At 49.2% G+C, this 23,987-nt stretch overlaps 3 protein-coding genes across 3 annotated transcripts; 1 reads left to right on the forward strand and 2 right to left on the reverse strand.

The window, feature by feature from the left end:
- Positions 1–9,103: 9,103 nt before the first annotated feature.
- N7473_001656 (uncharacterized protein) lies at positions 9,104–9,333 on the reverse strand (the record flags this gene model as incomplete). Its single annotated transcript, XM_057147596.1, is given in 2 exon segments — positions 9,104–9,236; positions 9,254–9,333. 2 exon segments carry the CDS (start codon positions 9,331–9,333, stop codon positions 9,104–9,106), a joined length of 213 nt encoding a protein of 70 aa, XP_057011250.1.
- A 12,011-nt stretch (positions 9,334–21,344) lies between these two features.
- N7473_001657 (uncharacterized protein) lies at positions 21,345–23,213 on the forward strand (the record flags this gene model as incomplete). The annotated part of the gene is made up of 4 exons (XM_057147597.1): positions 21,345–21,452; positions 21,498–22,069; positions 22,120–22,310; positions 22,366–23,213. The coding sequence occupies 4 exons, from the start codon at positions 21,345–21,347 to the stop codon at positions 23,211–23,213; spliced, it is 1,719 nt and encodes a 572-aa protein (XP_057011251.1).
- A 212-nt stretch (positions 23,214–23,425) lies between these two features.
- N7473_001658 (uncharacterized protein) lies at positions 23,426–23,878 on the reverse strand (the record flags this gene model as incomplete). Its single annotated transcript, XM_057147598.1, has 4 exons — positions 23,426–23,478; positions 23,530–23,537; positions 23,658–23,780; positions 23,835–23,878. The coding sequence occupies 4 exons, from the start codon at positions 23,876–23,878 to the stop codon at positions 23,426–23,428; spliced, it is 228 nt and encodes a 75-aa protein (XP_057011252.1).
- Positions 23,879–23,987: the final 109 nt, after the last annotated feature.

Here is a 23,987-nt window from a genome sequence, read left to right on the forward strand (position 1 = left end):
GCCCTCACTTTCACGACCTAAGACTTCCGTTCCATCCTGTCTTTCGAAGAAACAAACAATGGGCCAATACTGGCTGGTGGTTTGCCCACCCAAACGCGAATACACGACACAACTACTTGGTGGAAAGTTGTCAGAATTGTTTTTTTCGTCGTGGGCCAACATACTGTGTGAACTGATTGGAGACGAGTGGGCTGGCATGCCGATCATCTGTATTGGGGATTACTTAAGTCCAGACGATCTCCCTGCCACGATTCAACAAGACAACCTCCACCTGATTTCCGCCGAGAGCGATACAACATCCATGCCTCTTCGCTACGATGTCGTTGAGGAGAAGTTTAAACTTTGGTCTTACGCGGATGAAGGGGAGGATGCAGCGACTCTTTCGGCCATGGAAGCATCTGCCAATCTCAAAAATCGAGTCCTGAGGAACTTGACTACCGGTCAATATGTCTTGGAGGATCAGTTGCCATCTGCAATCACCTTTGGCCATATAGTTTTGATGCGAATCTGTTGGTCGTCTGAAAGTTCAACCGGCATTGCAGGAGGAGAATATCTGGCCAAGGGAGACTGGGCTGGCCATAAGTTCGACATTGTAGACGCTGACAGGCTGGAAAATATGAATGGAGAATGGGAAGATGTCACCGAGGACACCTTCGATGAGGTTCAGGTTCTGTGGTCGAGCCGTTTCGGAGACAACTGGGAAACTGAATGGAGAGCTTGATATGGAATGAGCAAGAAGCGATGAAATCACTCGATGTAAAGAATACCGAAGATGCAATCCTAGACTATCAAAGACGGCATGAATCAGAATACCTTTAGACGCCCTTCCCGTGATACTTCTGTTGAACGCCGTGGCTTGTGTGACCTTAAATCCCCGTGTTTCCTTAAATCGGAACGCTCCAATCGCTGGACCTAGGAAAGTAACTGCAAATTCCCAGAATTCTAATAGCTAACCAGTTGGTACGAGCCTCTGGCGCCGAAACTTCTCATGGATATTGTAAAGTTATCAGTAGTTGAGGCGTCGACGTCTCTGGTGGCACTTTAGTCCACTGTACGCTCCTACTTTAAAGTTGTACATCAAGATAGCACCAATAATTGCACAGCACTCATCGTTCGAGCCTCAAAAGTATACATTTGTTGACGTGCAAGCTCAGTTAAGATGGTCAGTAAATTTACTGCCCACTTTCAGACTTCTTCCATCTGACGCTGGGTAATGGTGGCCAAATATTTATGGAGGATTTCAACTCCGAAGCTTATTGTATCACTGGTGAGGCCAGCATAAATACCTCTACCTATTGAACAAGGTACTAAACAGTGTTCTGTGGCTAGTCAGAATATGATGAGGGGAAATGAGTACGTTCAGGATGAAGCAAATGTTATCCATACCCTACACAAGGAATTGTCTTTCGAAAGGCGGGGAATATAACACGACCAGACGAACAACCGATTGCGATTGTTGTCGCAGATACAGTATAGCAAATAAAGAGGGATTAGACAGTCGATACTGTGCAGGCAACCACAACAGGTTGAGTCCATTATAGCACGCAGGCCAAGCATTCTGGCCGGTCATGCCCCGCCACAAGTCACTTGCATGCTTCTGGTCGTCTTAGAAGAGCTCCTAGGATATCCTGGGCTCCCTGGAGCTCACAAGCATGATCCCCGGGGTGAAGACACTGTCTCCAGGAACATGCAATTGGCTCTCAGGAGCCGTCTTTTAGAATAGGCGTCCTGAGAAGCCATATCCAATATAAAAGTCTCAGAACCCTCCTAGAAAAGCAGACACAAGTTCGCCTCATCCACAAACTTGCCGTCTTCTGCATACTTCTCGCAATCTATAAGAGCATGTCTTCCACGATGGTCTGTTCAATGTTGCTGCTGAAAAATCTCAATTCTTTCGTGAGGGCATTGGCTAATTTCCTGTAGGCAATCCTCCAAAGCCTACCAAACCAAATTCTCATGCTCGTTGCCACTCAGCTAAACGTTCGTGACATGGTCTCCTTGGGAAAATCATGTTGGAATCTTTACTGCAGATTGCAGCCCAGCATCCTCAAGTACAACATTCAACACCAGAACAGCAATCTCCTGCACCTGGCAGCCAGAGACAACGACTATGCTCGGGCCGAGCTCATGCTTCTTTATGGTGCCAATGCCAACACCTTCCTGCGTGGAAAGACTCCGTTAATGAGAGCTATTCAACATGGATCGATAGACGCTCTCGAACTTCTCCTCAGTCATCAGAAGATTGATCTTCGGATACAAAATCGAGAGGGAGAAAGTGCCTTGACCTACGCCGTCAAATACGGAACCTGTCCAGGCAAGGGAAGGTTGGTCAAGCCCCAGCTTGATATCACAATCCGAGACGAACACGACCGAACTGCGCCTCCTGTGGCCACTTGCACAGGTCACATTGGATTTCTTCCGTGGCTATGGATTCCGTTCAATGATTTGAGAGTAAAGCGCGGTTGAGGCTATCGACTTAAAGACTGGGTTCGACGGGCCAAGTCTCAACGTTGATGGAACTTGATCGTTTCCGAGGGGAGCATTTAGACTTTGATAAACTGTGAACGCCAACGTTATGAAGTTTACCGTTGCACTGGTAGAAATTATGTATATTATATCATGAAGAGATATGCGGCCTATTTAAGCACTCATGAGAGTCAGATTACATCCAGCAACAAATCGAACACCATGAGCTCTTCGAAACGTCCTTTGTCTTCTCCTACATTACAGTCCTCCAAAAGACAACAGGTACACCGAGAGACTGACGGTGAGTTGCCGGAGCAAATTCACGATCAACCACCTGAGAAAATCATTTCGGCAGACGGAAACAAGGTTATATAGCCTCCCACTTATTGTATGACTATGCTGATTGATTTAGGCTCCCTCTCCTTCAGCAAGCCTCACCACGGAGTTTGAATACATATTGCGTCATCACAGCTCCCTCGCAGCTTCTATCGTCGGCCTTCTTGACTTGTATCTCTGCTTGTGGAAATGCTACGTTGTCGATTCTGCATTGAAGATACGACTTGAGGAAGAGCAATGTCATCTTCAGAGGTCAATCGAGTGGCTGACCGCCGAATGTGATGTACTGCGCCAGTGCTGCAACGATCAGGCTCTGGAGCTGTTTGGCCGCAGGCAAGCTGTGGCTGCCTTGAATGATGGGATTGTCGAGGTTTTGAAGGCGAGCGAGAAACGCGCCTTCAGTGTGATTGAGTTGAAATAGTGTCTCTATGGCACGATAAAGGAGAATACAAGAAGAGCTGGTTGTTTTTTGGCGTCCGTTATGTTTGCAAGTCTCATTCTCGGTGAGCGATCGCTTACTTTTGCTATGGCCAACATCACTTGTCCACGGCTTCTGTGTGCGAGTGTCTCTGCAAGTGAATATGTCGGCTACGAAATGTTCCTCCCAGGTTTTAATCAGCTTCTATTCCATTCCTATTTCCCAACTCCTTCCAGTTTTCGACATAAATCTAATTTTATATTCCAAAATATTGGTTGTTCCATTTTAACTCAACTCGTAAAGGGAGGCGTGTGTTGGGAATTGTATCTCTTTTTCCACTACCACTATCCAGGGTCAGACCCTTCCCCTTGGACACTTTGCGGCTGATCAAATCTTAATCACACTTTAATGTGCAATAATTGATTTCAGCCACGGGCGATTTCTTCAACAACAATGGCATAGCTGAGGCTTCTGTGAACCTTTGCTGATATAGTCGGTTTATTCATTGATTATCTCATTTACGGTGACCCCTCGCAATAAAACGCTACTATAGAGACTTCAAAAGTGGAAGGGTCTGTTATAGTCTTATCATCATCTTGAATTTCCCAAAATATCTCCTACGATGAGCGTTCCACTGCCGCCATGTTCCTTTCACTCCCCATCATTCACTGTGCTCTGAGCTAGGGCCCCCTCGGAGTACCGGTCCCAATCCTTAAGAATATCAGACAGTCGAAGCCGAGATGACTCCAGTGCCTGGTCAAAGAATTGCAACCGAGCAATTTGATCATCGTGACGCGACTGCATTTGGTTCCTCTTGTCGGTCAAATGTCGGTGAGTCTCTCGTAGACCGTGATTCGCTTTGGCCAACTTGCTCCCCTCTATATGCTTCGATGTGCACGACTCCCACAAGCGCCGATACAGTCCGACGATTCTCGCAGCTTGGAACGCAAGTTTAGGGTCTTCGCGTTCGAGCCGCGCGAGAGCTTCCATAGCAGGCTCAAACGGCTGATCCATCAAGGGAGGTCTCTGTGGATCCTCGGGCTGTCAAGCAGTGGTCAGCTCAATCATCAAAATGGTCGTGCTTTCCCTACTCACAGCAGGTGGGTCAGAGGGTGGATCGACCGTAGTCTGCGGGTTGTCTTGATTCTCGGGGGCAGGTTTGCCGATCGGAGGATGGTCATTTGTGAGCTGACCTTCGACAGGTCGGGCATGGGAAGCGTCCATGTTGGGCCTCGCTTGATCATGGAAAATGCTTAGATGCTTCGCGGCGTTGCACCAGAAGTTATATCTTTTCGATGTACGTTTCAATGAACTGAAATAGAAATTGCACCAAAATGACGGCACATGCAATTAAGAGTATTAGTAGGGTGGTCAAACGTTGATAGTCTAAATCAACGGACTAATTCCCCGGTGAAATGATCACCTTCCCCGCTCATGCTCACGCAGCTGCGCACGAATGAGGCCTGTTGAATCGGATTCTGTACACGGTTCGAGGATTTAGGAAAGAGGATCTACTTACAACATCTACATGTCCCGTACTATACAGCATTTGGTAGTTGCTACCTCTTCCTAGCTATGTCCAGTACCTTATCTTGCGGACTTGCCTTTCACCTATATCTCCCTGTTCGGGCCCTGATGTTCGTGTCCGCAGAGATTGTTGAATCTGCCCATCAGCCGTATGCATTCACAGGATAAGACAGCAACCCCATCAGCGGAGGAGGATGGTGGAAATTACCACAGCGGTAAGTTCTATGGCCTCCTCGTGGTTATTCAATGACTCGCTAAACAAGCCATGCAGAGTGGAACATTTTCTGTCCTCCGCAAGGCTCCTGTCAATGGCCTAGCCTCCAAGCCGATTACAGCCAAGTCCCAGTAGACTGGGATTTCCAAAGCACTACCTGGCCCGATAGGGAATGTGTCATATCTGCTCCTACACAGCAAGATCAACTTCATAATATGGACTGGTTCAAAGATGGGTCCGTCCTCGAGTCGGAGGTCGAGGTTTTCACGAGGAATCCCACTATCGAGCCATACAGCGTGATCAAGCCAAATATGAGCGACAAACCGCCCGACGGTGGTTGGAGGACGACGTCCTGGCAAGACTTTGAAGAATTCACACGCCTCGTCTGTGGCAACCAAGGACACTCCAGCCACACCCTCAACAGCATACCATGGCAGCTTCCGCGGCGGCAATTCAAATGCAGCGTTGCGAAGTGCAGCAGTCGCTTTCGATATTTCAAAGGCCTGCAGCGTCATTTGTCCGGCCACTTGGCTGAGGAGTCATATGTCTGCTGGGTTCCGGAGTGCCAGCGCAGCTTCACGCGTCGCGATAACCTCAAATCCCACTATGCCACCCATGGAAGACAAGGAGGCCGCAATCGCTACGTGGCTAGCCTTGATCCAACTAGCTCTATATACGACCCTTGTTTCCGCGGACAGTTGACGTCCGATGGCTTGCCGGTCAGAGAGGCCAACATAGGCTTGCCCGATATTTGAACTGGGTTTGCCTCCAGGAGCGAACGGCTGAGAGCAGGGGGTATGAACAATGACGGACGCTAGAGGTGATCGGCGGAAGTGCGGAAACACGGCGACGCGACACGAGATTCTACTTGGGCGAACATGGTTTTTGCTGTCATATTTGAGCAATAAATAACACGACACGGAAGTGAAGGCTGAATTGAACACCGAATGGCCAGACCCATGAGAGAGAACTGATCGAACACAAAAAATCTAAATATCGCTCGGAAATGACGACGCGCGGAGGATTCGAACGCGCGACCCCAGTGGAGAAGGTAACCACTAGGCCAAAAAATGCATTTGTTAATAAATGCCTTGTTGCTAAGTTCAAGTTGTTTCGGTAAGGATCGACCACCCGACGATCTCATAAGTTCCGGATGGATTTTTATTCTTCTTCGGTCTCAATTGGGATTATTCAGGCCAAGGAAAGTTGTTCAAAAGGCAAAGGCTTTTTAAAGCACGCAGTCTTGCTAAATGGCTGTGCGCCTGTGGCCATTTCTACGTGTTGGTCTTGGCTATAATATACGTTCGAATCGAAAGGACAAGATATATATTTTGTACAATCAGGTCTAGAAAGCATTATAGTATTATGTACCCTTGAATCTGCATACACTATTCCCAACACACGGCAAAGAAACATGCGAGCCATTCAAAATTCAAGAAACAAGATCAAACAAGTCGCCGTCCAAAAATGTAACGGATCCCATCGGATCTGGTAAAATGTCTGTTGTGGTTCCTAATGTCAGAAATCGCGACCGCAAATTAACACCAATCGGTTCTAATTGGCAAAGCCGCAATTGGTATCACCCATGTTTATTTGCGAAGTGAGCTGCCAAATATTCCAGTCTACCGCCTAGACCATGTAATAGTCGCAGCACAGAAATGTAATTTTGATGTTGCCAGTGCGGTCGCTCAGTCAAAAGGTGCTGCGGTGAACAAAAAGCCTCGTTGGAGGATCGTTTGCAACCATCATCAATCAGCGGATTGCCCGTCACCGTTGAACTATGCGTGTGGGATACAATGTTAGGGGCAGGTGGGGTCTTATTTGCGGCGCCAGGGATGAGCCTGGTTCACCGCCTGGTGATTCACAGTTTCAACGTTTCACCACTTCCGTTTATCAACGCAGCGTCAACACCATCCTCACCATCCTCACCGTCAACAGCATCCTCACCGTCAACACCATCCTCACCGTCAACACCATCCTCACCATCAACACCATCCTCACCGTCCTCACCGTCCTCACCGTCCTCACCGTCCTCACCGTCCTCACCGTCCTCACCATCCCTACCATCCTTACGTCCTCACCGTCAACAAGCATCCCAATATCCGTGAATTACATGGGGGACACCGGAGTGAATAGACGATTGCTTCTAATACTGACGTCTCGCCTGTGATACAATTGTCTCTATTCGCTAAGACAACACTGTATGTATGCTCTTGCTTCCCGTGTGGTTTGAGGGTTTCCTCGTAGTGCCATCCTTAGATTAGAATTCCAGTGACGGAGCTTACAAGATCTATCTCTACATTACAGTAGGACAAGTCAGAATCGAGAACTTATCTTCATTGCTATGCTATCGACTTCCCCCATGGTTCGGACCTACAAAACGTACCCAGAGATGAGTCGTGCAGGTCTTGGCTTCTTCAAGCGCCGCGGCAACACTTGAATACTGGTCCCTAGCACCACGGAGAGGTGCCTGCATGTAGCTAGAGGATCATGGTGTAGACCCTGGCCCCAGGTCCTACCCGATCGACCACGCTTTTACAAACACAGGGCTCATTGTCTGTGAGGGAGGATGTTGGTAAAGCAGACCTCAAGCTGCGAGGATTTTGTCATCACAGATCCTAAACTGCGGAGTTCACTTCGTGACGCAGCGCCCCCCTGCGAGGATTTTGTCATCACAGTTCCTATCTGCGGAGTTCACTTGTTATCGCAGCGCCCCCCTGCGGAAGTCCTTGGTTGCGCAGCTTTTCCCCTGCGGAGGTCCTTGGTTGCGCAGCTCTTCCCTGCGGAGGTCCTTGGTTGCGCAGCTCTTCCCTGCGAAGTCCCTTGGTTGCGCAGCGCTCCCCTGCGAAGTCCCTTGGTTGCGCAGCTCTTCCCTGCGGAGGTCCTTGGTTGCGCAGCGCTCCCCTGCGAAGTCCCTTGGTTGCGCAGCTCTTCCCTGCGGAGACTCTTGATTTCGCAGACGTACCTGCGGAGACTCTTGGTTTCGCAGACGTCCCTGCGGATTACCCTGATAACGCAGAGCGTGTCCTCCGAGAGGACGTATCCCCCACTTCACTGGGCTCATGACAGTGAACGCCAAGACCAAAAAGATTTGAACTCTGCGGGCAGACAAGACCGTGCCGTCTCGGAGGATGAGGATCGAAGTCCTGACTTTCTAGACCGGTCGTGGAGCGTCCTTTTATGTCTTTTCGCCTCCGGCTGCCCATATCTGCCAGCTATGCAGATTTTATGAGAGAGATGATGGACTATGCTGTAATTCCGCAGAAAATATTTCATTTTTGCGGCCAGTTGAGGTGGTTCAACATCCGTTGAAGTATGCGATCTAGAATTTGCGGCCAATCTCGCCAAGCGCCCCACTTCGAACCGTGGCGTGCATGAATCTAGACGGGGCCACCCATGGAACCATATCTTGGCGGTTGCATCTTATATTCAAGATGTTTACGGTGAACCACCTTCAACGGTCGTTGAAAAGCGCGTTCAACCGAGTGTTGAGCAACATCGGTTGCGTTTGAACTGGCAAGAGGAAGATTCTCCCGGTTACGTGGCCAGCCTAACGACTATACAGCTACTTGCGCTCCAACTGTGGATTTGGCGTCCTCTCCTCTTCGTGACTGTTATTAGTATATGCTACGTTTCTTAGCGCATCTTGCCTGACTGTCTGGCTTGCTAAAAGATCAAATTTTCAAACAGTCCACCAGAGCAGGTCATCCGTCCCTTCCACTACGGGCGCTGGGACAGAACGATGTCGAAGATAACGAGGCGACGTCGAAGACGAGAATTGCCAGGCGGCAAATGCGTCAAGAGGATGTCGCGGCCTGACCAGGGCATGACTTTTGTATCAGACATCTCCGCTCGCCCGCGTGCGTTCACGACCGGAAACCACAAGGTGAGTACGGACACAGCTCCTACTTCAACCTAGACGCTCTCTAACACACTTCGTATAGAATGTTTCGATGTCTCGCCCGGTCCCTGCAAGAAACCCGTATCCGGTGAGAACAAACTCGGATGATGCCAAATCCTTCCGACTGACTGGTTGACCAAGAGTTCTCTACGCACTATTCTATTGTCGGGATGCCAAAGGGCTGGGTTCCATTTTAGGCACAGCAAATCATTCCTCAACCAATACAGCGATTTCTCGAATATCATGCGTTCTGGTATGGCGAGCGGTATTTCCCCAGAGCCATTGCAGCTGCACGAGCTGTATCATCCTGATAATCGACTCTGAAGCAGACAGCACGCAGGGTGTTCAGGTCCAGCTGCCAGTAATATTTAGGGCTGGCGACATTTCATACGGGCTGTCCGCCGCATGGTACTGTAGGTCACCGTCTCGTATGAGACCAATAATCGCTTTGGAGATGATCCACACAGCCATTTATTTTGTTCAATGTATGTGTCGTCCCTCTTGCACCAGAGTCTCCGGCGTCTTAGAAAAACTTCCGGGTCGTGCTTCCAGAGCCAACGCGAAAGTCTGTCATTTTTCGTCAACAAGGGAATTGTTTGGCCCTGTCGAACGGAAAACGTGCCTAATTATTTGTTACTCCCCCTCCAATACGTTGTCAGCATCTGTCAAAAATATTCTTTAGATTCTTTTGCTTGCAGAATGACTTTCCCTGTGATGTACGACAATTTCTAGAAAAAATACTTAGCCATTTGGCTGAGGCGTGTCTCGAGGCTTGCAGTCACCTGGGACACATCTTGCAGTCAATTCACCTTTACGGTATTATTTGAAACGGGCTGTCTGTTGTCGCCACCCTACCATCTCACACGGGTAATTGAAGGTTCCCACAAAGGTCCCACCCGATTCTTAGACGGGCGAGGATTGCGTAGGCATGTTGCTGGGTGTCATGGGAGGGCGTCTTATTAACATATGACACGAATGGCTGTCTCCATCACTATTGTATTGATAGCTGAACCTTGAGGTTAAACGTTTACGGTTATACTCAGGTGGTGAACGTCGAAGAACGTTAGTAATTCAGCGCGGACGACCTAACGTTGACATTCCCACTATCCATAACCATGCTGGCCCACTTATAACTCAAATCTCCACTTCGGTCAATCCAAGGAAATGTAACAGTGGTAATAATACTTTTCGGAGAGAAATCCAGAACTTCTCCCCACATATTTTCATTCAGCGATTGAACTCTTGCCCCTGGAATTCCTCCTCGACGATTCATCACCCTCAACCTCATCGAATTCCGCTGTCTCCCTTTCCCAAATTCTCCAATGGCGCAGCAAGACAAGAAAACCCCCGAATATCGTCCCAGCAAAGCCTTCACAGAATACAAAAAATGGTATGAGAGTTTGGAGGGAGGCTCCGGTTCCTCAGAACATACAAGCTCCTCGGAAAATGCGAAGTCATCTCGTACAAAGCCGGTGGCTTTACCATCGGAACGCGCTCGCGCATTGTTTGAGAGCAGACGCTCTCGTAAGGTTCGATTCGAACTTATGCCAGGAGACAAACCAGCGGATCCCACGCAACAGCATCATGAGGAGCGATTACAACCAATACTAAAACAGTAAGTGCTCCCTCCCTCCGCCCTTTGTGCCCAATATTATCTCTTCTCAGGCCCTCTTTCGGCTTAAAGTTACATGTGTATTAAGCAGAATCAATCATTGATTTGGAAACTTGTCAATGTGCCTTGGGAGCTTCACAACCAGAGATATAAGTTTGGCTGATCATAGCGCAGGTCGATGGAAAGGCAGGCCGCGGTGTGCGGACAACAACACATTCATCGCGAAGAAAACTCTCGAAGCATGAAGAAAGCCATCAGAGATATCGAAATTCTCCAGAAAGAGATGAAGCGCCTCCAGAAGGCACAGGCGTCGATGCGATCCCGACAGAGGGAAGGAGGCACTAACAAGCGAGAATAAGCTAGTGCTGGGGGTCGACTGACTGCGAGTTTCTTTGGCTGTGGAGAGGAGGTCAGCGCATTCCGGCGGTCGCGTTGCCCCGCAAGCGTCCCCAAATTGTGACGCGAGCCTAGGCATTGTCATCCATAAACCTTCAATCATATATCCGTACTTGAAATTGTCATCGTTTATTTTGTGAGGTTTATCTTGTCTGTCCACGACAAGTCTAGGACCCTTTGAGCTTTGTTAAGACAAGAGACAGGATCGGAGGAGCAATGGCCATAGCCAGCAAATTGAAGATATTGAAGATCCATAGGACAGGTCTGTTAACATGAACAGCCTTTCAATCCTTGACATTACAGTCCAACTTTCATGATATCGCGAGGAACTTTCTTTGTGCCCGATGACACCGGCGGCGACGGGCCAACCGGCTGGGTCGGCCGTGATATGGAGCCGTCTTCCGTGACCGGCAACATGCCAGTCCTCCCTCCCAGGTTGCTGCTGAAGCACCTTACATTGAAGCAGACCATAGCTGGCTATCAACATTTGGGTGCCCTTGAAAATTAGTAATCAGCGTCACACCTCCGCGCCATGGTGAACAAGGAACAGCGCTCTCCATGCTGCATCTCACCGACTCAACCAGCTGCCCTATTGGGATATAATATCGGGTAAGGGATTCAAGACCTGGAACTACATAGCCTCGGTCTCAGCGACGAGGTGCCTGCTATCTATTGTCAGTTTTTTTTTGAAGGCGATGAAGAGCAGGTGGACGAGAGTGCGGTCCTGCAATGTAACCAGTGCTGGGGATTAGTACAACTGAGCTGTGTGAAAGAATGGCAGGAGGAGCGCGATGGGGGATCTTACGTATCCTGCTGTATCTGGTTAGTTCTAATTAGCTTCCCAGTGGATTTAAGTGCTCACACAATGTAACCGAAGGGACGAAGATCTAGATGCCCTGCTCCGCTCACCGAGAGCGAGGGCAAATCCTGACCCAACACGTGAAGACACGCACGCAGCTCCAGTGGTGGAGCGTACGGATACCACTGATAGCAATCGGCAGATGAGTTCAGGTCGTCTACCGGTGCATTCAGTGTCATCGTTCCGCAGACGAGCACTCCCTAGCACAAGATGCAGTGTCCTTCGGCCAGGTCGTCTGGCCGATAACAATAGTTCGTCTCGCCGGTTACCGCGTCTGAACCGAACGTGAACGCAAGGGTATTACCCCGACGTGGGCGACTGCGGTATGAACAGAATGCGGGAGGTGAGACTGTACATTGGATGCAAAGATACGGGATATCACATGCCCCTAGCACTTCTTAGATGAGTATTTACTCATATCCTCGAGAATTAAGACGCGTAACATACCCCAAAAATTACCCTCACCGTGTTCACCGTGGATGAGGAGTCTCGCGGGGGTAGGTATTCCACATTTGATCGCATCCAAGATAAGGTGACTACACCAAATCGAAGCAATCTCGGGCGCCTGCATATACATGGAGTGTTAGCATAGAACGTGCTGGGTTCCATAGCAATGATCATACCGCTTGTCTTCCGGTAACCTGGGGGTCGCCTGCGCTGTACGTTCCTGTCAGATCATCATATACTGCAGAATGCAGAGCGAACCACTTTCCGAATGGTCTACTGGAAAGATTTTCCACACTCGCATACGACCATGGCGATAGTCAATCAGACGGCACTCCATAAAAAAGTCGATCTGCAATCATGGTACAATATGTCGATGTGTGCGACAGACCGGTAAAGAGGCACATTCGGTGTGTCTGACGAGCGAACTGCAGGCGGCAGCCACAGGGCACCACGTCGTTGGGGAGGGCTGTACCAAAGGGGTCAGCGTTGTTCCATGGATGATTAATGACCACTTATCTGCTTTCTCATGGAGAAGCGCCGTCTCAGTGTTCGCACAATTGCCATCATGAAGCACAGCATGGTAGTCCGGGCCGCTGGAGCCGAGTGTGCGAAATTTCCACCACATGACAGCAGAAGAACGGGGCGTTCGGGTCGGCGAGGTTGTTCGGAGACCAGGGCCGGTAGAACGACCGGTGGTGCGTACAAGCAAAGTCCAACCATCGGCAATGTATATTAAGCATATCCTTTCCCTTATCAAAGTATACGTCGACTTTCCGGTCGAGCCTTCGACGTAGGCAACCTGAATATGGTCGGTAAATTTCAGCAGAGCAAAGCAGGCTCGCAACGCTCGGTCGACTGCTCTCGCGAATGTTGTGGGCGGGAGGGTGCAGGGCTTTGCATCCTTAAACAGCTCTTGCTGCTCCTCTTCGACGGTTCGGATAGGGCAGTGGGCACGCAGTATGTGCCACAGCGTGTCGGGCAGGCGGGCAGGGCGCTGGCCGAGGCTGTCCCGGATGGTGTTCACGGTCTGTCTGCATCAGTTATCAAAATACGGAAATGTCTATACCCGTGAACATACCTGGTCATTGCTCCTCTCGCTGTAAAAGAATTCCTTATCTGCTGATTCTCGCAGCAGGTACTGCCAGATCTGACGCGCCGTCAACGGCTTTAGGAGAGGGCCTATCATCTCGGCGTCGGCGGAACGGGCGTGCCTCCTCAGGAGATCGACAAGTAGAGGCAAGATGGTGTCTTCCTGCTTGCGTAGAGCTTCCTCCCATATCCGTTGCACTTGGCGAGCCGCATCCCGCCAGGATGCCAGTCCGCAACGGTCGCGGCAGGTGGTCAAAGAGGCAAAATTGTACGCGAAGAGGAATGCGCCACCCACGGTGGAATTGGTCAAGGTGATCCCATTGTGATACAGCTGACCTCGCAGCTGGGGATCAAGAATTAAGTCGCCATGTGGTGTGGAAATGATACCGGCAGGGTAGGTGAGCCCGCGAATGTCCATCGTCGTCAAGCGGAGCCAATTCACAAACGCGTCTAGCGCGACTGGTCGGCCTGACTTAGCCCGCGTCGCGCCGATCACCACTGCCACGTCCCTCCCCACATGGTATCGTAGGCTTGCCATGTCGAGGGCAGGACCGGTCCACTCGATCGACTTGGTTTTCTGAGACGGTGCGACAGTACAAGAAACCGATGCGTCTGTGTGCATGCCAAACCTCCAATTGCAACCACTCGCGGCGATACTCACCTGGTAGCCATCTCGAGAGAGAACCCATGCCGCCAGCTTGAGACCTTGGCCGTGACGTCCGACAAGATGGTCGTGGGCACCGTGGACATCTTTGGTTGAGAATCCCATAGCTAGAGCATTGATGGGTAGTTGCATGCATGGATTTGCGATCGTGATTCTGCCGGTCTTTTTTCGTACTGAATGAAGCCCAGTGCGCGTCGATTCTCACGCTCCGCTGGCTGGTCGGCAAGGGTTTGATCGGGAACAATGATTGAGAGATGGTCACTGTAGTCTTCCAAGAATGGCTGGAAGCTCTGACGGTCATGATTGAATCTTTCTATGAAGGCGTCCTTCCTGCGTTGATTAGCGTTTGTCCAGCGGAAGAGGCCAGCACGTACCAATTTTGATACAATTCCCGAAAAGCATCTGCTGGAACCCAGTCTTTAACGTAGCTGGGGGAGATGCCGAGAGACACCACGCGTCGGGGCGCTCGGTATGTAGTGAGAGTGAGTTTCTGACTCTGGAGCAGCTCGCGTTTAAGCTGCTCATTCGCCTGAGCCATCAGGCTAGCATCCTCGCTCATGTCGGTGTCGTGATTGGTTGTAATTCTTGAATGTCGCGTAAGTGACTCAAAGTGAGTTGGTTTTGGGAAGAGAATTGACTGGAGAAGGGTGACAGTATTTATATTTTGGCTTCGTACTGAACCATGAACCTTATTACAAATGTTGAGCAACGGTCACCTTTCTATCATACACTAACAGTCTTATGATGAGGGCAAGTGCCTCACTTCCTTGAGCCTTGCATGTAGGATTGACAAGCGAACGTTGCAGGCGCTCAGCGGCTTGAAGTTGACACTCACCGTTGACGGCGTGGGTCTTGCTTTGCGGGTGATGCGGTAAACGTTCGCCCACTGCGTTCCTGGTGTCCGCTTAACAATGAGTCAACATGCGTGCAAAACATCTGCTCAGTTTTTATCTTGACACCACATTTACAGGCAACCAATGAGCATGCAAAATATGGTCGCACAAACGATTGTTCTCTTTTATAAAGAAATTGCTCATGATTTAGGCATAACTCACCAGATAGGAAACTTGTTGACTCCATACAGTATGACCTACGCACCATTCACAAGGAGAAATAACTAACTCAACGGACTCATTCTTCTTACTGAGCATGACGCGCAAGACGGAGGGTTGCTAGTGATGTGTTTGCCTTTAGGCCGTTCAAGAAAGCGTATGGACGTCAGGGAGCCAAGCCGATTTGGCACCTTTATCAATTGCTAAATTCGGCAGTGGTCCCAGGAACTTCATGGTGTTTCGAGGAGCAGGTCATATCGTCGCAATTAGCAGGCCTGTTGGCCCCAGGAACGCAGAAGGGAGGCCAGGATTCATCACATATTCTTCTAGGTGCCTGGTCTATTCTAGGAAAATCTGGTCGTTCCCCCAGTCCTGCTATATATGGGTTGCTCGATAGCAAATAAGATTGACGAATAATCTCCAAACTTTTCTAGATCTGGCTCAGGAACGAGCAGCGGGGGATGAGTAACTATTACTCCCGGCCTTTTCCCACTAAGTGGGATTGGGTTTTTTGTGAGCTAGAATCTACGCCGCCATACGGCTATATAGCAAGTCTCCCGTGTGCGACAATCCTCCCTGAAAAGCACCTTGCTTCAGATCGGGCATAAAATGACCAAAAAAATATCAGCAGTGACAATGGGCGATTTCATTGGTTTACCAGAGAGGCCATCTGTCATTATCGATCAAGTTTTGTACAAATACATCTGGATTCAGACATGTTGCCAAGGGTTTGTGTGCAAAGGGAAGGCCGCATCTGGGAAATATGTGGGCAGCTCTGTGCGCGGTCGTAAAGACAATCGAAAGAGTCTCGACTGATCATCCCTAGGGGTAGAGATGATATCTAGAATTTGTCTGCGCACCCAGTAGAGATCGTGTCTGCCATATGTGGTCGAAGACAGGTGGAAGAGATGCTCCTTAATTGTCTCACCCGTGAGCTGATCTATCTCCGTGAGGCGTATCTCCACCGAATGTAGTAGCCTGGCTGGGATAAATGCTGACATATAGACCATCACATCTTCACATTGAGTCGTAGCGGAAAGAAGATCTGGGCCCGGCCAGTTAAAGCCCGCTTGAAAATTCTCCGGATCAGGAAAAAGAAGGCAGTCCACTGAAGGTGGTATCGAGCCACTAGAGTCAATATGTTGGCCTCCGATAGTTGAATCTAGCAAAATACCATCACATTCAGTGGCCAGGAGGGGTGGCGTTGCTGGGATGTCGGATGAGGTGGACCAAAACTCGTGAAGGCCAATATAGTCTAGACTGTGATGAGCTTGGAACATCACGTTGTGGTGCAATGCTTGGGCATACCTTTGTCGTCAATGTTCATGTTCTGCTGTCATGGTATTTGACAACCAAGTGATAGTCTTCCCAGAAATTAACAAGGAGGCGTAGTATGAGCGACTGGAGACTGGGGAAGCCCTTTATATGATCGAGAGTCTAGATCAGACGGTCAGGGATGATAGATTGTTACTTTCGACGTAGTAAAAGTGCCTTTACCTAGAGTCATGAAGCCACTCTTTTTTCCTCTTGATGTCATAACACCTAGATTGGTATACAATGTTTTGATATCTGGGTCATCTCCATTGACCAACGATTCCCTGTTAACTAGCACTGGTGAGCGTTGGGATTGAATCTAAACAAAGTATGTGGTAAAGTCGAAAGTTATAACGTCAGAATGCCCAGGTTTAGCAAAGCATGTTGAAACGTTTAACATGAACATCAACATCAACATCAACATCAACATCAACATCAACATCAACATCAACATCAACATCAACATCAACACATCAACACATTAACACATTAACACATTAACACATCAACGGATCACGGTTGATCTTTCACGTATCTAATTCATACGAACATTGCCTAGTAATCGCATTTTGCACGGGATCATGATTGACCTACGGAAGATCCTCTGCAAAACCTGTTCAAATTATCGAAACTCCATATTGACTGTAAGATGTTATCTAAGAGCTGTTAAGATACGATTGTGACATGCGTGTTGACCGGCGAAGCGATGGCGATGTGCTAGACTCCGCGAGCTGGGACGATCCTCTGGCAAGTCGATCTGACCGACGGACACCGTGTTCCACGCCATGTCTCATCAACTGCCCCTGAAGAAAATAAAGAATCCGGATATTCGATGCTGCTTCCATGGCACTCCGGAAGTGGCGAACATTTCTTGCTCGGCGGTCGCGGCAAAGACGCCTGACAACGTGCTCCTTCCCATTACGGGCTGCCAGCTCCAGGGCTGACTCTCCATATCGATTAATGCCCGTGACATCTAGTCGATCGTCTTTGAGCAGTAGCTCCACAATGTCCAGATTCCCATAAGAGACGGCCATGTGCAGTGCGGTGTCCCCAAGAGAGGTCTTTGCATTAACATCCAGTCGAGACCCTTGTTCAAGAAGCAGCTTTGCAACACCACGGTAGCCGTTTTCGATCGCGATAAATAGAGGAGACTTGTGCCAGACAGTCTGATTGATGTCAACCTCTTCAAAGGAGACAAGTCGGCGGACAACTTCCAGATGTCCCCTTTCGGCAGCAAGATAAATGGGAGATGCTCGCGACACATTCAAATCTAGGTCGGTCCTAGTCAGGAGGAGCTCCAACATCCGCAGATCGCCCTGACCTGCCGCGTAGCTGAGGGCTGTCCACCCCTGGTCATCGCAGATGTTCGGGTCCAGTGAATCCAAGTCCACAAGCAGACAAGCGAGGAGAAAGTTTCTATTTTCAACCGCAAAGTGAAGAGCAGTCTTTTGGCCAAGGCAGCGTGCGTTGACATTGGCTGGCTCCTCGGCCAAGATCTGCAATGCGACGGATCGGTGGTTCCCACGAGCGGCCGCACAGAGAGCTGTAGCTCCTTCGCCGTCAGAAGCAGCAATATCAATTCCAGGCGTGCTCAAAAGTAGCTTTGTGGTTGACTTGTGCCCATGAAATGCAGCAAAATGCAGTGCTGTGTGGCCCCCTGGGTCGGTACTATTGACATCGACTCCATGGCTCAGCAACAGTTGGATGACGTCGTCATGCCCGTTGCTGGCGGCTTGGTGCAACAAGGGCTGGCCGTATCTGTCCGTGACATGGAGATCTGCACCATAGTTAATCAGAGCTTGAGCGATTTCTTTCAGACCAGCGTCGACGGCTAAGCAAAGCGGGTTGTCTCTGGCATTCATATCCACCAGTCGAGGTTGTGAAGGATGAACTTTTGAATGATGAAGCAGCATTTGGGTGATCGGCAAATTCCGTTTGGAAATCGCCAGGTTGAGAGGGGTGGTCTGTCGGCAGTCCATCATCCATATGTCGCTTTGGAGTTCCAGGAGCAGTCGTACCAAATCCTCATCGCAATTGGCGACCGCATACCAGATGGCATTTCGACCCTTGTAATCTTCACAATCCACTGATGGATTGAAATATCGCAATAAAATGCGCGCCATGGATAGGTGTCCTCGCTGTAGAGCGTACAGCAGAGGGGTTTGCTTTTGGTCATCTTGCCAGTTGATATCTGCCGCGCTTTCCAGAAGAGTTCGGATCATTTCTTCACTTCCGATTTGAATGGCGTGAAAAATAGGGGTGCGGGATCTATCATCTGTCGTGTTGGCATTGCCTCGACGTTCCTTTAGCATTCGGTTCGCCAGACCGATTTGGTTGTGTTGAGCGGACCAGGTCAAGGCAGAGCTACGCTGATGGCGAACATTGAAGGCGTAGAGACACGGGAGGAAGACGTCTCTCGAAAATCTATTCACAAGTGCCATCCCAAGCAAATCCCGTGATGAATGCAAGAAATCTGCAAGGTAGAGAAGGATTTCTGAGGGAAGCCGAAACAGCATCTTGGGGTCCTGGATCCGAGACTGAGCGTCGTTTGCTTAGATATCAATCGCATATCAAGGACAAACGTCAAGATTTTAAATGGACTCAAATAGACCTGAAAACGTATCGGTGGAAGGAATGGTCGTTTTTATATCGCATGTTCAGTTTTTGATGCATCAGCCTAGCTCTCTGATTCAGACTAACGTGCTATTCTATGCATCTCTAGAGGCGAACGGGAGGCTCCCAGGAGCTTATGAATTCCCAGGGCCCGAGAGAACCACTCGCGGGAACGTCAGTGGCGATTCTAGGAAATATGTCTCAGGGGATAGGTTGAGGTCCAAAAGCCATGTAGGAGCTCCCGGGGCCGCATAGGCCATAACATCGGTTCAAATTAGCGTATTCATATAAGTAGACAGTCGCATCCTGGTTGTTCTTTACATATATTTCAATTTGTGAACAGATATTTACTCCAAGAAGTCAATCTAAGCAAGCAACAGAAACCGCTTATAAGCAGTTAAGGGTATAACTAATAATTCGCCATCGTGGTTACACTGGATTCTCATTCAAAGAATCTCGGGCTCAGTTAGATATGCAACAGCAGTATTGTAACTAGTAGACAGCTGGCCAGACTAGCCCATCATATATTCGACAGATTCTATCGCATGAATGGAGTCTCAATCCGTAGCGGTGACGCTCGTAGCTATATTCCCTTCCCAAGCGCAACTATTTTGTTTTTAAGTTTTCCGTTACAATAGTGCACTCATTCGGTCATATTGAATAGATTCTGTTTGATCGTAAATGCTTGTTGGTAACTACTGGGAGTGGTTTTTGAGCCAAGTCTTGTCATGTCGTTTCGTCCATTCACTCAATTTTGCACGTGTCGCACACCATACTGTCAAGCGCTTTTCATGAAACTTTCTTTGCTCAATGAGGCCGTGCCGGTCATTGCTCGCTTTTGTTTACCATCGCCCGTAATAGATTTGACAGCTAATAACTGGCTAGAAGCTTGCTTCGCAAATCCAGTACCCCACGTTCTATTAGAATTGCAACACGCGCTGCCAAGCTACTGGATCTTACTTGTGCTAGGGCACAGAGACTGATATGGTTAGCCAGGGTCGAACCAAGCGGAGCTGCAACTGGGTGTGACTCGACAGCCAACATAACCGCCGATCTAGATAATGATGTGAAAGTTTATGCATTAGCGCTAGGCTGATTCTCCGTATGAGAAAAACACCAGAAGTTCCTCGAACTGACTCAGCCTCCTGCGAGGTAAGTCTTGCCGACGTTCCATTGGTTCTCTCTACGAACCTGTGGGAAGCACGAAGGTCAAAGATTGCAGGAAGCTGTCAGACAGGCGGGTGGAAAGATATGTTTGTGCAATTCGCCTCCGCCGACGAGGAACTAGAGTTCTCACAGGTAGACAGATGGAGGTTATGTGACTGCGGAATTGTTACTGCCGCCAGTGAAAGGATGCAACCATGTTGGTTACCAGACAGCTATCACCTAATGACCGCCAGCTGGATTCATACTTATTACGTCCCAGTGTAGAAGAAGGCGGCAAGATGAAATGGACAAGGCTCAGCCCACAATAACAGACTGTCGCCAGTGACATGCACGTTGAAGGCCGTGAGTCATGGGCGCTTATATACAAAACCCTCTGGCTGGTTGGACGACACAATGGGGGTCGATGAAAGCCAAGAAAATGCCTCCCACATTGTCCAGCGACATTGTGAGCCTCCAGGTGCTTGATCCAGAACTGAATGTTTGGACGTAGAGTGAGCCAGGTCAGTTATCAAAGCATGATGGTGTGGCTGAAACGTTATTGCGGAGGAGCGCCGCAGAGGCCGGCAGGCCATCTGTCCGGCGGATGACTCGTTGGCAGTGTGCTAACTAGAATGAAGCGAGAAAAATGGTTGGCACCTATATACATTTATGTAGTAGGCTAATGGCATCATACACATCGTAAGACCAATTAAGGCTGATCTCCGTAGCGCATCGCACAACTAAGAGGCTGGATCCTCACTGCCGCACAGTTTCCAGGCTGTCCAAGGAACATATCCACATGAAGCGGTGGCCGGTAGGCCGGCGGGCACGGATGTCATTGGATATACGGAACCGCTAGTGGCATGTACGAGCACACAGCGAATGCACAGAGAATCACAAATGCGCGATTTCCGCTCGATGTGGAGACGTGGAGTCAAGATCTGCGTGTCTGGACTGGACCATAGTGCATCATTTGATCCCACTAGGCTTGGTATCCACCAATCACAGTCGACCAAGCTTGCAGCCCAGTCTAGAAGCTCTTCAATTACGGCCCGTGCCTTGTGGATGATTGGTAAGTGGCCCCCATCACAACTTGGTGAAGTGTCGCACATGCAGGAGGTATGCATATTACGAATTACGAGGTGTCGGCTCGAAACAAAGGGTTTTGGCCTGAGTGGCTGCCGCATGTCGTATTGATACACGTGATCGCCTCCTGACTTCTCCCAGCAAATCCTGGAGACCTCTTCCTCGCAATGCGAACGATTCCTATTTACGTGTTCACTTACTACCATGCGTTTATCTGACAGCAAAGTGATAGTCGACGCCCTTTCTGAAGCCGGCCGCAATGCTGAAGGAACCGGAAAAGTCGACGTCGATGCCTTACTTTCCAAGCCAGAGGTGTGTTGGCCCAGTAGCATCGCTGCGTAAGCTAACATCAGACAGTTTGTACGCTCTCTCCGGGAACTATGGGCACATATTCCCGGGAAAACTAGACGAAGCATCGCACGGCGGTCACAGAAGACAAGCCATAAGCGCTCCCGAGTTATACCTCCAAAACCAGATATGCAGAAGATAGTGCCCTCGCAGACTTTGATGCATCATATACCGAAGTGGACACAGGACCCTCTGTCGCTCTTTCGAGAGGATGATGGCATTAAGCTGGATCTACAAATATCGCCAGTCGCCCAGCTATATCGATACGTGGAGCAGTTGAACTGCCGGGGGGTTGTCGACAAAATCCGATCTCGCTTTTTAAAAGTCGTATTTCATCGGTTAAAGGAAGAATTGGGCCAGCACTACTTACGCTCAAATGATATCGATTCTGTGGCAATGATTGTATCAGACTCAGGCTTCATCAATTGTGACTTGGATACCATGAAGGCTAAGATCAGTCGATGGATAGACTTAGGCCACAGAATTGATGGATTTTGTCGAGGTATTGGGGCCTCCGCGTCCTATGAGAACTATCATTTGGGCAATCTTTTTTGTTTGCCCGAAAATTACCATGATGAGTCGTACGTTCCAGGATCTATCTACCTTGGGGATGTCGCTGACAAATTCCAAGAATAAGAGTCTTGAACCTCTCAGGACCAGATCGGGATCAACAAATCCAGCTTTTCAAAAACCTCGGGATCTTAAACCTAGAGGGTAGGAATATCCTGGACAGTCTAGCAGCCAAAGTATTCGATGTTCTATGGTCCAAGGTTGAGCCATCGATTGGTAATACCTTTATTCAATCCCCAGAGTCAACTTTAGGTGAGAAAATATTGCTTTTTGTTGTTTGGATCTCAAATAACCAGTCCTTCAATAGGGCTCAACCTTCAACATACGCGATACTTCCGGGCAGGAGAGCAACACTCGAGAGAAGTGCTGCAGCAAGACATATCGGTGTCAAGTGACGGACCCTCCAGTACCTCCGATAATGTTCAGAACAATCGTTCGGAGCCGCGGTCTCAGCTGGGTGTGGCTGGCAATCCTGCAATTCCCACCATTATGTCGCCAACACTTACTCCAGGGAGGCGGCAGGAGGCTCCAAGCCATTCATACAACAGCAACACAGATAATATTTTTGATGAAGATGGCACTCATAATGGACAAACGTCTTCCAGCTTAAGGAACATACTTAATGTGCACGATATGCTCCAGCCAATTTTGTCGCTGCAAAATTATGGCCTGGGTCATGAACAACCCCCAATAAATATGGTCAACACGGTAAATGTCCACGACATGATTCAACCCATATTGCCAGCCCATGTCTTTGCTTCGTTTGATGAGCAGACGTGTGGCGATATGCCTGACTTAACGAACTTGATCAACGTACACGACATGCTTCAACCCATATTGCCGGCGCAAATTTGTGGCCTACTAGAAGTGGAGCCCCAAACAAGCGTTGCCAACACGGTAGATGTTCACAACATCGGTCAACAAATTTTACCGGTGCGAGACTTTACTACACCAGGTGGGCAAACCAGAAGCCTCAATGTGGAATGCGCTGGCATGACACAATCATCGCCATCGATGCAAGCGCCCAGGGCAGGGGGAAGACAGCTGCTGACCCAGAGGGGTCACTTATTCGCGCCACAGACGATACGAAGCCAGTTCATGCCTTACCAGAATCCGTCTCACGGGGCTTTGACTCAACCTGTATCCGCAGCGTGAGAGCAGTCTATTTAGTATGCATGGTTGTCATCCACTGATGTTCAAATTTGATACATGAATATCCCCTGTGATGTCACTTGGGTACAAAAAATATAGCCGCTGTTTCCGAGTTAACCTCCGGATCAGTCGTAGTTTCGATATAAAACCCTTCCGTCAACGTTCCTTCGCGTAATGTGTTCGCAGATAGTGGAATCAAAAACCCTCTTTTTCGTTCATTCCCAACGGTCGTGGGGACTGCGAAGTATAGCAAACGCCAACCCCAGTTCTACTTGACAATTAACCTCACATCTGCATGTAAGAAGGCTCGTATACGTACTTCTGGATCTGGGATAGGCAATTGTCCTGAAAGAAGAGAGATTGACTTCGCAAGTAAGGCCCCTCCATATGTCTTGTTCCCGTTCTTCTCTGTCTTGAGGAGCTCCGCAGGATTTCTAACTGTTTGACCTGATAATTCCGGAATCATGGCTTTTATTTCGAGGCGAATATCGTTGGCGAGGGGTGGAAGTTCCTGCGGATTCATTCTGGCAGGCGCTGGGGTTTATCGCGCTCATATAAGGAAGGAGTTGCCTAATGAGTCAACAACATAATAATCACTCCTCGAATCAATAGCAACCGACATACCTTTGCCACACAAAGTAAGAGATATATGGGGTACGGTGTTCCATCCAAGCCGTTGGCAAGTTGACGACAAATGCGATGAGGGAGGGGGCAAGAGGTAGCGCGTTAAGGTGTCAACGACATTGGGCATTAAATCACGTGCCATCACCCCACCTT

Source organism: Penicillium subrubescens (genome assembly GCF_028828155.1).
Source record: "Penicillium subrubescens strain IBT 31985 chromosome Unknown utg000002l_segment0_segment0, whole genome shotgun sequence".
NCBI lineage: Eukaryota > Fungi > Ascomycota > Eurotiomycetes > Eurotiales > Aspergillaceae > Penicillium > Penicillium subrubescens.